Source organism: Pyxicephalus adspersus, chromosome 2 (genome assembly GCF_032062135.1).
Source record: "Pyxicephalus adspersus chromosome 2, UCB_Pads_2.0, whole genome shotgun sequence".
Classification (NCBI taxonomy): Eukaryota; Metazoa; Chordata; class Amphibia; order Anura; family Pyxicephalidae; genus Pyxicephalus; species Pyxicephalus adspersus.
The window spans coordinates 96,169,137-96,182,943 of record NC_092859.1 but is presented as its reverse complement, the minus strand read 5'-3'; the positions used below and the strand labels follow the sequence as shown (position 1 = coordinate 96,182,943).

Genomic DNA, 13,807 nt, shown 5'->3' with positions numbered 1-13,807 from the left:
AAGCTGACACTTCTTCTTTCTTTTATGACTGTTGATATCTTTAACCTAATAATAGTTCTATGCACTAAACTTTTTAAGTTAGTAAGACTTTCATACTAATGTAGTAGAGATGTCGTAGAGACTCAGGGGGTTTAATATTTTTGCCCTCCCAGGTCAACATTTGTTTTTCAGCTTAAGTCCAAAACAGTTTTATTGTCTCTCATTAATGGTTGAAGTATCTTGCCTATTTTCAGTACAGCTTATGAAACTACACAGCCTTTACACAACATAAAAATCTATTTTGCTCCTTTCCCTTTTCAGTGATTGCTCTTCTGCTTGCTTTAATGCTCAATGTGTCAAATGAGAAGGGTCTTCTCCGATATGCAGTGTGTTGATATGATCCAGGAAAGTGCACATATGTCTTCATCCTATGGTATTTTATAAACTTCTTCTCAGCATTGTTCTATGGTGTACAGACAGGCTGGGAGTTTGTAATAGAAAGTCAAAGCTGAGGCTGGGTGGCAGGATGGTGTTCTCTGGACAGGGGTTCCAAAAAGATGCAGTTAGGTTTATGACTATAGTAGGAACATTAGATTGTGAGCCCCTCTGAGAAATAGTTAGTGACATGACTGGACTTTGTAAAGCGATGCGTAATATGTCAGCGATATATAAATACAAGTAGATAAATAAATAAATAAGAAGCTTGTTTTTAAGTAGATCTGAACCCAGCAAACTCACCTTTCCATGTTCCATTGTTGCGTGTCGCCATCGGCCTTCTGTTCTTCTGCTTCCAGTCAATGTCCCTTCCACAATAAAGGAACTTACTTGCTTCTTTACATTGTATTCTTTGATGTACGCATGTGCAGTTCAGTGTACAAAGCCAGATATCCTGGCATACCCCTGGCTACTGGGAATTAATTCACTTTAGTGCACATGCGTGGAAGTTATTTCATTCCTGCCTGGCTAATCAAAATGCTGGAAGATCATGAACCCAAAAGAGGACTGGGTGCAGATGGCAGCACTTGTAATGGAGCAAGGAGAGCTCAGTGTATTTAATTCAATTATGAACAGACATGTTTTTATGCGGAAGGGACAGACAAAATAACAAAGAAACAGCCTGCCTGTTAGTAGTTTTTTATTTCTTTACTTTAGTTCTGCTGTAACTACTAGAACCCAATGTAAAGGATTTTGGAGCACCAAGCAAACAAAAGAGAAGTGGTGGTTGCTGAACAGTGGTCATGCCAGAATATGTTGGAATACTAGTGTGAAGAGTGGAACTACCCTCATTTGTCTTGTTACCCTAGGGCACAGTTTATGGGGTTTATCCATAGAACTGGCTGTGGTTGAGAAAGGTAAGCATCTGCTTCTGTATTAGGGGATTTTGTTTTGCTTCCACATGTGTATGTTTTGTAGTTCCATGTGATATTACAGCTAAGCAGATAAATGAGATTTTTTTTGGCAATATTTTTCTCTAGGTATACAATTTCAGTGTGATAACCTTTGTTCTGTTTGGTTTACATTTAGTAAGCACAGACTGAGAACACTATTTTCTGCTTAGATTGAATGTGAGGAGCCATGAACCTCTATTTTCCTTAGGACAATACATATGTTTTGGAGCATATCATTCTTGATGCCTACAAACACAGTCTACAAACCTGAGCAAAAATAAACCGGCTTTGCAGGCTTTCCACTGTCCTAATCAGTGTATTATAATAAGCTGGGGATATAATGAAATGAAACCTGTCTCCCTGGGAAATAGGATCTGTATATTGAGCAAGCACAACACCTGCCTACATCAAATGTCATTATCCCAGCCTTCCATTCAAATGAAAGAGAACTAGAATGGACAAACACAATTGCATCTGGAAATAAAAAAAAAATATATTCGCTATCAAATTTAAATAGGATTTGCTGCATAAAACAGTATTGGTCACCGATATACGAACTAACAACCTCCAGTGTTTACAGCTATTCTTTTTTTAAATTTCTAATATCTTTTTGTTCCAAGATGTAGCTTATTAAAAAAAACTTCTTTTTCTCATTTAGATGAAATCATTTTGACAAATTAACTTTGGTCAAACTTTATTTTCACTGCAGCAATAAAATGAAATCAGCTGTTCATTCTTATGAAGTGCATCTCCTGGGCAACGGCTCCAAATTCTGCACAGTATATTTTTGAAGAAAATGGTCTGTCTGGTTCACCTTAAGGAAATAAAATGCCCCCTATTGTTAGAGCAACAAACTTATATAAGTGCACATTTCAATGTGTTATACAAATCATTAAACATATGTTATTTATGAAATGGATGAGAGAGAATTTGATCTTTACTCTGTAAGTATTCCTGTACTGTACATAAACAATTTTAAATTGTATGTATTAGTGTGTTAATTGGGGGGCATATATTAAAAAGATAAAAAATGCCATCAAATGGATGGGTGGCTTGGACTTTATGTGTCTGTGTTATTGTTTTTCCATATGCTTCTATTTAAGTAAATAATATTAAACTTCTCACCTGGAAGCCTATTCTTCTTTTTTTTCTTGTGCCTTTTTTATTTATTTAGAGCACGGGACTGGGTTGGTTGTCTTGTTTTTACCTGATAATGCTTGCACCTATGTGAATACCAGTGTCAAATTTATGATATTTTGGAAATAGGATAAAAAAATTACCTAGAAAGTTTTCCCTTCTATATGGCAGTAGGATATGTCAGCATCACAATGCATCCACATTAGCCATGGTCCAGGATCAGAAAATAAAAACGTTCTTAATTCTGTTTTCCCTCTTCAGTTTAGCATAAACTATTTCTTTTTTTTTTATGCCAAAAGTCTAGATTGAACAAACAAATGCTGCAAAAGAATCAACTTCTGAATTTGCGTAATGCCATTGCTATGTTAAAGACACCACAATAAACATCTTTTATAGCCATGCAGTGCGGAAAATAGGCAAACAGTATGTGAAGGCTTTTGTTATTACAAAACTGTTTTGATTTTCATGAAATGGTCATGATGACTTTGTGGTTGGGGATACAAAGTGCCTGACAAATTTAGAGCAAGGTTTATCAACTGAAAAAGCTATAGCTCCCATCAATTTCAAGCTGAAACACTGTGACAAACAGGAATTATTTTGCAAAAGTATGTCCTGTAGTATATGGATTATTCCTGAATGATTTTTGACAGTCTACTGATGACCATGAGTTGTTTAAAGGACAGTATAATCATTCTTGAAATAAAAAAATATTTTCATTATACTATTTTCTTGGTGCTGTTAACTAACTATGGAAAGGTAATAAATATATATATATATATATAACTTTCTCAGTAGATGCTTTTTTTGTGGATGGTGTGGTGAGGCACTTTAATTTTGTCAAGAGAGGGTCTAAAATTTTAGATTATAAATGTTGTTTTATACGTCCATTCAGCAGTAATATTGCTACCTGCACACAGCAGCCTGTTTTTATGAATGGGATGGGCCACCATGTGTGTAAAACATAATTTCATAACAGTGAGCTGGTAGCGATATTCCCCTCTTTTATAAAAAGACCCCTTAGTCATTCTAACAGCTTGTTATTATAAAACAAAGTAAAGCTCTCACCTAGACTAGAGATCATTTAATAATTTATGATCCTTTGTAGACCTTTGTAAGGTAAACACACCAGTAGTGTGAATTTGCAATATTAAACTGCTATAGTACATATCTCTAATGCCCTCTAGATGTGCTATTTATTTTCCATCCAAACAGAAAAGTTTGTCCAGTATAATCCTAATGTTTTCAAAGCAAGCACTTTAAAAATTCTTTTTAGAGTGTCTGAACTCCTAGATTACCCTGAAACCCTGAGAACAAGGTAGTTCTGTTATGTATATTCCAAATTCAGCCCACTACCTTACTTATAGGGCCTAATTTATCAATGAAATCCGCGCTCGCTGGTCGCGCGTACTTTCGCGCCGTTATATCGAGCCGGTTTACCGCGGGCTGGAGTCATATGCGCTCGTACACTCGCCTCCTCACTGCCAAGCCGGATGCTTGCCTTCATAACAAAATGGGCTTTCAGTTGCTGAATTGCGCGACGGCGTAGGATTTCGGATCGCGAATACGAATGCGCGAGCGAGCTTCCGATTTTGCTTGATGAATCAGCCTCATAGTGTCTGAGATCTCTGCAGACATGTTTTACCTCTTTTGGTTCTGTCCTGCAATTGTAAAGTAGGGAGCTGATATCAATGTCATACTATCTTCATGTGGAGGAAACTGTCCAAATCTTACAGAAGTTTTCCTTTAGGAAGTCTTAGTTTCACCAGAATAATGTTTTACATTATATAGTTATATGCACATTAAACTTTCCTTCTTACGCTGCAGAAGCCTAATTTTCTGTCCAGCACTACCTGCTTTAATCCAGTACAATGTTAACTTAACTAGGGTTCCATTGAACTTTAGGGTTCCTTCAGAGGTTGCTAGTGGTTCCATGAGCAATTAACAATTTGCACTTCTAGGATCAGTTTACCTGACACCAAATAATTTTGTTTTTTTGTAAGGATGATGTACTTTATATTGTATTTTTGCATTAATATAAAAAGAGAATAGGGGGAGAGATGGCAAATACCATTGGCCTGATTTATGAAAGCTCCCCAAGACTGGAGACAATACACTTTCATCAGTAAAGCTGGGTAATAGATCTGGTCCAGGATTGAAAACATTTAAGAACGAATAGCAAATGACTTTTAGGAAATACATTCCAGGTTTGCTGGATTACCCAGCTTCAATGATGAAAATGTATCCTCTCCAGCCTTGGAGAGCTTTAATAAATCAGGCCCCATGTGTCTGTGAATTAAGACAATTGAATCCAGCCATCTATATTGTAAAACAGTAAAACTGACTGGTTACCAAGTATTACAGTAGACATGTTGGGTACAACTGCTATACAGTTCCAAAATAATGAAAGCCACTGTATTGCACAAGTTGTCATTTACAATATAAAGTTAAGGTTTTATGGATCTCATTTCTGCTTGACACCATAAATGTTTATTTTCTTCCTTGTTAGGTATAATGTAGACATGTTTGGTGCTGGTTAGTGTTAGTAATTGTATTTGTACAAAGAACATTTTAGGAACAGTATCTTAGTTTTACAAATTAAAATGCAAAACGTGAAACAACTGAAACAATTGTATGAGCAGAGACAGACAGCACAGAAGGATGGTTTATTTTGCAGGGAAGTTGTATTATTTAAATTGATTTTTCATGACAACAGCACTTCAAGATACATTTCTTTGTTTAAAGCCGTTTTGTTCAATAATAACAGACTGAACCTGTGGGGAACATTTGTTTTACTAGAATTTATCAGCCAGTAAGTTATTCAAGAGACATTGTCATCTTGCTTATATTGGGCAGTGGTGTTGCCTTTCAGCCGCCAGATTGCCCTAGCATGACTGTTGGTTTGTCAACACTACCCCTATCCTCTGACACAAGCCAACATAAAGAGCCTGATATTAAAGCTCTCCAAGACTGGAGAAGATAGACTATATGGATTATCATGGATAAACATGGGTGATTCAGCAAATCTGGAAAGGATTTCTTAAAAATAATATGCTATTTTTTGCCAAATGTTTTAAATCCTAGACCAGATCCATTTCAGGTTTGCTGGATCACTCAGGTTCTCCTAGGTTATTATATCTTATCCAGTCTTGAAAAGCTTACTTATCGAATTAGCACCCATTGGATTTAATTGTCAGCTATAGTGAAAGCATTTAATGTACAGCGCTGTGTAATATGTTGGCACTATATAAATACTTACAACATATCAGGCATTTTTTATTTAATTTTGTTACCAGGCCTTATTGTTCTCTGCATAGTATCCAAGCTCCACTTCATGTTACTGGCATTCCAGTGTACAGAAAGACAATTTGATCCTTGTAAAGGCATTCTTTTTGGACATTTTGGAGGTTAAAAGTTGGTGAAGACATTAGCCATAAAATGATAGTTCAGAGAGAATTTCCTCCCACTTAACAAAGTATACTAAAGCATAGAGGCTTTTCTGGTTAATAAAGATAAAAGCAAACCAATTAGCGTGTCACCTTATATTAACTTAAAATAGAATATAGTTTTACTTTGAATTAGCATTTAAACATAGATCCGCTGTAAAGTTAGAGCTGATGCAATTTCAGTACATGCTTAGTTATGCATTAAGTGTAACAAGATATGTCCCATAATGAGACATAATTTCCTCTTTAAGAGATCTTCTAATCTGTAAAGGAAGTCGCCTGCATATCAGTCATTAGGGGTGGAGTGCAGCAATGTAAGTGTAAAGGCCACTACAGTTCATTCTAGTCCAGTGTCCCCAGCCAAATGTTTAATATGAAACGTGAGTGATTCAACACAAAAGCATTTTCCTTATGCTGTCTGATTAGGTTTTCTCCTTTTTAGTGTCCCACGTTAGGTTTCACTATTCATTTGTTTTTTTGTTAATAAATCTCAACCTGCATATAACAGCCAGATAGAGACCGGACACTATAAACTTTCATTGGGCACTAGGTCTAACGTTTTCCACAGTCTCTCCCATATCTTGCAAAATGTATTCGCTAACTACCTCACTGCTAAAATGTAATCATTTCAAAGATTACAGTGTCCACTCCAAAGATCCACTTTTGCAGCTTCCATCCCTAAATAGAGTATTCCCAGAGGTGATTCTGGCACTCACCATTTTTTAAAATTATGTAAGCCTTTGTTATTCCGTCAGTATTGCAGTCCTACTAGTAAAACCTACTTAGGCAGCTCAATGGGCAGACATGAGCCATATGTAGCAAAGTAGTGGGCACGTTTAATTCAGTACATTTTTTAAACTACCTTACTCTTTTCCAGTTCCTGCCTTTCATGGGCCAATTAAGCTTTTCATTTACCATTTATTATTGTTAGATTTATTTTTATTTTAATTACAGTCATGGCTACATTAAAAAAAATGCTACAATAGAAAACTAAAACTAGACTACTTTTAGATGCAAAATGAATAGTAGAAATCATATATATGTTTTATACTTGTAGCGAAATTCATCCATTACCTATACCCAACAATACAGAAGTTAAACGTCCTAATACAATTGTATTTCCTATCTGTAGATCAATATTCCTAGAAGGTAATCACCCTCACATTGTGTGGTCTTACCAAGCATGGGGAGCATGATAAATTGGTACCAAAGGAAAATCTGTGAATTATCTTCTTCTCTCTAAGGCAGCAATTACAGCTCTGCAAATCTTCGAATTCTAAAATGTCATGTTGCGTTGGTTGAAGAGAAAAGAGCAAATGTGTGAATCATTGAGTATAGCCTAGCGCTTCTAACCAGTATTACCCACTGATAACCTTGTTTTATGAAGTGCTTTCTTATTCAAGTTTTCTGCATAAAAGTGATGTTTACACTTAGTAAATGGCATTAGCAAGTATAAAACATGCCCTATGCACTCCTAAAAGCATTAGTTGTCAATGGGAGGGAGAAGTCTGTGTTCTCTATATTATTCCTTTAACAATCAGCATGTTTGAAAATAATGCAGCTTTTGAGCAACATGACATTTTCAGAATTATTGAGAATAGAAGAGTAAAGTGTAAGACAAGGGATACAAAATGTCACATTCATAACATGTATTTTGCATGTTCACCTTTCAAATGCAATCTCCATTAAGGAAATTAAAAAAATACAATTTTCTTCATCTTAAAGGAAAACTATAATATTTTGGTATATATAGTTATACAGTATATATACATGCACATACACAACTACACACATTTAAGAATGTATATAGGATTTAGGTTACCTTAAACATAATTTTCGTTACATATGCAACATTTTATTTTACAAACATTTGACATTGATTTTTACAGACATTTGAAGTTACTTATATGGTTCTTAGTTTTCATAACATGCTGGTCTTTTTTTCTGAGAAATTCTACCACTGTCTGCTCAATTGTTGCCTGTTTCTAAATTAGGAATTCATACAGTGACGCATGGGCTAGTAAAGGAAGGAAGTGTTACTCCTCTTTTTTTTTTTTTAATCTTTAAAACGTTACTAAAACGTTGACTGAGTAAATCTTGTAGTGTGCCACCTTCCTACCTTTCCTATAGTTTAGTGGTGTGGTGACCACAAACAAGGCCTATATGTATACACCTAGTTAAAAAACAAAAAATCATTAGTGCTTCATTCAAAAAATGATATACCTAAACAAACTTTCCATACAATTGACTTGGTGGATCTATTCTCATAATCTAAACAGATACAGTTGTTTGGACACGGTAGCAATAGAGCTGTTGGCACAAACCAAAGGCAACACCACCTGTGGAGCATTGTATGGCTTGGAAATGCTTTGTTGCTTCAAGGCCGGGGTAACTTGGAGGTATCATCTGTAACAGCAAAGAGCAAAGTGTGCTTGATAAAAACAAGGTCAATTGTCTAAAAGTTGATGTTAAAGGGGAAATGGATCTTTCAATCCAATAATACCTAAAACACACCAGTAAATGCTTTATTAAATGGCCTGTGGCCTGACCGGCAAATTAGCCTACCTCTTCTGCCGTGAGGGACCTACCTGAATGCAATATTTTAAGCTTTAGTTCTTCTTTAGGATGGTAAGCAAATGTTTTATAAAGATTTTATAGGCAGGGTACCCATTCCCAAATAATCTAAGCTCCGCCGGGCTCTTTTGCAACCTTCCTGATTTGGCCAACTGCAAGATAAGGTGCAAGTGCAATAAAAGCTTAATTTCCTTTTTCCAATAAAAAAGAGAGATTAGGTAATGAAGACCATTATTTTTTATTTCCATACCTCAACACAGCCTAACTGTTGTAATAGATGTGTTAATCAGTCAGATAGTTTGCTTTTATTGGGCCTTTTGCAGCCAACCTAACAAACACTTATGAGTTTCTTGTTGGCAGATAATAAATATTTGTTTTCATTGGGAACTGTGCTGTGATTTTCTATCCTGACTCTCACTATGTTGTGTACTTTCCAAAATGCTGCATATTTCATGCTATGTTTCCTTGGGAAGCGTGTGTGAACAAACATTTCATGATGCTCTTCACTTCAAAGCATTGGTTTCTTGTGAAACAACATCCTACAGCTATAATGCTACAATATCAAAATTTAATATAGTTATCGTGGCTGGTTTTTTTAAGAAAATACATCCACAAAACTTTATTCTGCCAAAGTGAATTTGTAGACATGTACACTAGACGTGAAGTATGATCATAAGTTAAAATAAATCTTTCAGTACATAAAATTATAAAAAAAATTGGTAACATAACTGAACTGATCCAAAACGCATTCCACTATAATCTGCACATCTTGACTTTAATAGAAGATATAAAGCACTTGTCTGTTACACACTTCTCTGCTTCCCACAACTCATTGGTGGTCATTTAAAATTATCGATGACCTTAGTGGCTGATGGGGAGTTGTAGAAAATAGAGAGCAATACTAACTTTTTTCTGCAAAAGTCAAGAAATACACAGTCTGAGGGTGCCAGCGTTTAGTTTGTGATGCCTGTTTAGATAAATGTATATGCTTGCAGATTCAGTCTCTTTAAGCCCCCCCCATGATCCATCCTCTGACTGTCAGTGGGCTGCCAGATTGTCATACCTGGTGGTCATGGTTCTGGTCATTATTCTAAAAAGCTGGCAACTTTGAGCAAAATTCATCATGTTTCCAGCTATGTAGATAACTTAAATTCAGTCTGTTGGACATAACTTCACTTTATGCAGAACCTTAAAATTGTAAATGCCTTAATTTATATGTCTAATATATGGTATATATAATTCCAGGAGACTCAGCATTCTCAATAATTTGTGTTAAATCAATGTGGTAGATTGAAGGGCAATGGCATATGAAAGATTTTGCATATGGCATATGAAAGATATGAACTAAGGGAATGTTTTGCTAACATGAAAGCAGTTGATTTTCGGGAAGGTGTGAAAGGTCAGTAAGCTAGGTAGGGTCATTCATTTTTTTATGTGCCTTAAACTTTACCTACAAATGGGATATGCGGTTTTTATGTTTACGGTTTTTGATTTTATTGGTTTAGATAAATCTGCCAAAGTTCTGAAGTTCATTGCAATTCTTTCAGAGCTAGGTTACACAGCATATATATTCTGTTATAGCATTTATGTTTCTTTTTGCACTTATCAAAACAGAAACTCTCTCTATATATATCATATAATATATATTTTTATTGCTGTAATAGCATTTCTTTTTTTATGTTTATTAATTATCAGTTTTATTTTTTTAGCAAGCGGTTTCTTAGAATCTTTATCTAGCTGCATATAATATATATAATTTCTAGACTAATCCATATTAGTCTGAGCAGACTTTGTGGCCAAATATTGGACTGATCGTTGCTTGGAATTTGGCAGCACTGGTAGTTCCCCTGGGTTTACTGCATTGCACATAGTCAAATCTCAAAGAATCTTGCATATGTACATTGATGTAAAGAGTGCAGTGTTTCTTAGAAAATATTACGAAAAATAGAATTTATATTTACATAAATCAAGGTGAATCAAAGTATTACAATTAACGCCTATTTTAAAAGATCTCATTAAGTATACTAAGTAGGTAAAGATCTGTTAAAACCTTGCTATTTCTGCAATGTATGACTTTAGAACTGGAGTTGCACTTGATGTTTTAAAAAAGTAAAAATAAAGCAAAAATTTTAAAAGAAATTAAATATATTTTTAACTTTTTCAAGGTAGCCTGTGGCATCCCAATGCAATGGGAAATGAATGCGTCAAGTTTATTATATTTGATATGCATTTTACAGAAGTATTTCTTAAACAAGCTAAAAAATGACCTATTTATTGCTAATTGGTGTAAAACTCCCTTGGCTGTTGCAAATATTTGTTTCTGTGATACTCTAACCTAAAAGTTTTTTATGTTTTGTGTCTTTTTTGTATAATAATCAACCAACAGCTATAAATTACAGTGTCTGTAGTGTTTTGCTTTGGTGTAAACAAAGTGTCTGGAATTTGCCCCTTTATACCAGGGCATAGGAAAGGCCATGCACCAAAAAAGCTATACATTAAAAGCCAGACATCATGCACATAAATTCTTTTTTTTTTTTAATTTATATTGTTTTAGGGATCATTATCTACCTTATTATTTAATAAAAAACGTGCATAAAAAATCAGTTTTTATGGTTTTCCCATCATATCGAGACACATTCATTGCATGCAAATTACATTTAGTTCAGTAATGGTTTTTTAAATACAAAGCTGCAAAAATGTTTGTATTGCCCTGGTCAGCTTTAGCTTGGGTTAGGAGTGTTTATAATTTCAACCTGGTGGCAAGGCAACATTATTGTTGTATACAATAAAAAATTATGTATTCACTTAAATTAATTGTACATTTAAGTGATTTATGTGTTTTTCTTCCAGAAAATATACTTACTAAAACTAAAAATTGGTAGCAATTAAATATTAATGACAGTAAAATACTAAATATTTAATGCTTCACATAACCAAAAGACTAAATAATTGGTGTCTCTGAGGGGGCACTGACATTGAGATCTGTGTGCCCAAGTTTTTAGATTCCCCCTCCCCCAACTAAGCCTTCTCACTTTACTTTTTATGATTTTTCATTTATTTTAGAATTTAGGGATAATACTTCAGCTGCAGTAGCAAGCTGTGGTCCCAAGGTGTAAATCTGGGGCCTCCGGTGCTGCTGTACTTCCAGGAGATAAAGTTTGTGTTAAAATAATATTTTTATTTCTTAGTTATGTTTTCCTTGGTTCTACAAAATTCAGAAATATCAAGTCCCTAAAGCAAAATGAAAACGTCCAAAAAAAAAAACCTTGTTGTATCAGGGCTCTAAGAGGTTTTTATCTTAACTTGCAAGCATTCACAACATATATTTGTACTTTATGGCAGACTTACCTACCAAAAGGAACCAGTCTGCCAGCAATGTTGACACTGCCATCCATTTTTAGAGGCTCAATTTTCTAACAGTTTTGGAGTCTTTGGCCATTCACTGGCACAGTCAGGATGCTTTAAATACTGAGCAAATCAAGTACAGTTGCAGTTTTGCATGGCACTCCTCTGGCTTTTGAACACAATTTTATCAAAAGAAAGACTTTAGAGTCTCTTCTATTATAAAAAAATTACCCATCAGATCTTGCTATTAAGTACTTTAATAGAAAAATATAGGAAACTTTAAAAAATAAATATTTGATGTCTTTTACCTGTTTATTTTTTTTCTCTTTTAGTATTCCAGATTACACTGTTAAGTGTTGTTTTTATGCATCTTTTTCTTTTGCAGTATTTTGGAAGCTTGTTGGTAATTTTCTGCATTGAGTTAGCATGTGGAGTCTGGACGTATGAGCAGGAAGTTACGGTACGTGATATTACTAAATGTACAAGCTTATATTTAATTTATATAACATAGCATGTATTGTTACATGATCTTCTAAGTTCTTAACTACTTTCTCCCCAAAGTAAAATGTTAAACACATTTAAAATAATATGATATAGTCTATAGCCGTGTTTGTCAACTTTTTAAACATGACGAAGCCCCTTGAAATAAATTTCAGGTCTTCAGGGAACCGCTACTATAAATTTTATATTCACAGCCCACAGTATCTTAGAGTGATAGTCTGTTGGAAGAATGCCTCTTACATTTTTGGCCTTTGAGAAGGCTACCATCCTTACAGATAAGCAAAAAGATCATTGGTATCTGTTAAATTGTCACAAACTGCTCATTGCTTAAGGAACCCCCAGCAACCTCTAGACGAACCCTGTTTGAGAAACACTGGTTATAGGGTGGAATGGTGGTTCCGTATCTAGCATTTTGGCCTTACACTGGGGTGCCAGGTTTAAATCTTAGCCTCAACATTACATGCATGGGTTTGTATGATTCCTCCAGATACTCTGGTTTCTTCCCACATCCAAAAAACATACTGGTAGGTTAAGTAGTCATCCACCAAAATTGGCCTTTAAAGACATTAGATTGTTAGGCACGGAAAAGCTACGTACACACGTGCAATATTTATCGTTGGAAACAAACGACTAATGACGATCGGCCGATAATTGTTAACTAAAAAAAATTGCACAACGACGCAAATGAACGTGGAATGTCGCTGGAAACAAAGGACCGCCCCGGACGATCTGATTGGGCGATGATCGTTCACTATCTATTGTGTGTACATTCGTTCAGTGATCGTGGATTGTTCTGTGATACACTTTCTCCTGTACATGTCACTAACTGCATCAGTCAAACGATCTTATCTATTGTGTATCTCATATAATTTCAGCATATCGTACAGAGTTGTCCACAATTCGATCGTTCAAAATATTTGTGAATAATAATCGGTCGTTAATCGTTGATTTTCTAATGACAATTATTGCACATGTGTACGTAGCCATAGACTGCTAGTCACCCAACTATGGCTAATAGGCTGACCCTGTATAAATGAAAGTTATTACCAGGTTATCATACAAAAATATATCACACAATATAACAAAGTCATATGTCCCTCCTAGATGTTGAAAAGCTATAACAATGACATATTAAGAGATAGGTGTTATAAACTTCTCTCAAATTAAGGTAAAAAAAATATTCTACATACTTTGCAAGATAATGCTACATTTGGTGGTGTTTCTACATGTATAATACAATTATGTTCTTTAAACAGTTATTGCAAATGTCATTCCCCAGGAGATAACCAGTGGGATTCCTTTTAGTGTTATGTACAACTGCACTTCCCATTCTTGACTTTCCAGACACTCAATACCCGGTGCTATAGAAGTAGTCTCTTTCATTGCACTTTGATGTACGGCTGCACAAACCTCATGAGAGACATCAGTTGCCCGAAGCAA

The 13,807-nt window shown here is 35.0% G+C and overlaps 1 protein-coding gene across 1 annotated transcript in view; it reads left to right on the top strand.

The window, feature by feature from the left end:
* The window catches only part of TSPAN12 (tetraspanin 12), a 69,161-nt gene that overhangs the window by 27,234 nt on the left and 28,120 nt on the right, over positions 1-13,807 (top strand). Inside the window, exon 5 of the mRNA XM_072401567.1 lies at positions 12,252-12,326. Coding sequence (XP_072257668.1) covers positions 12,252-12,326 — 75 coding nt within the window. The remainder of the gene's footprint in view (positions 1-12,251; positions 12,327-13,807) is intronic.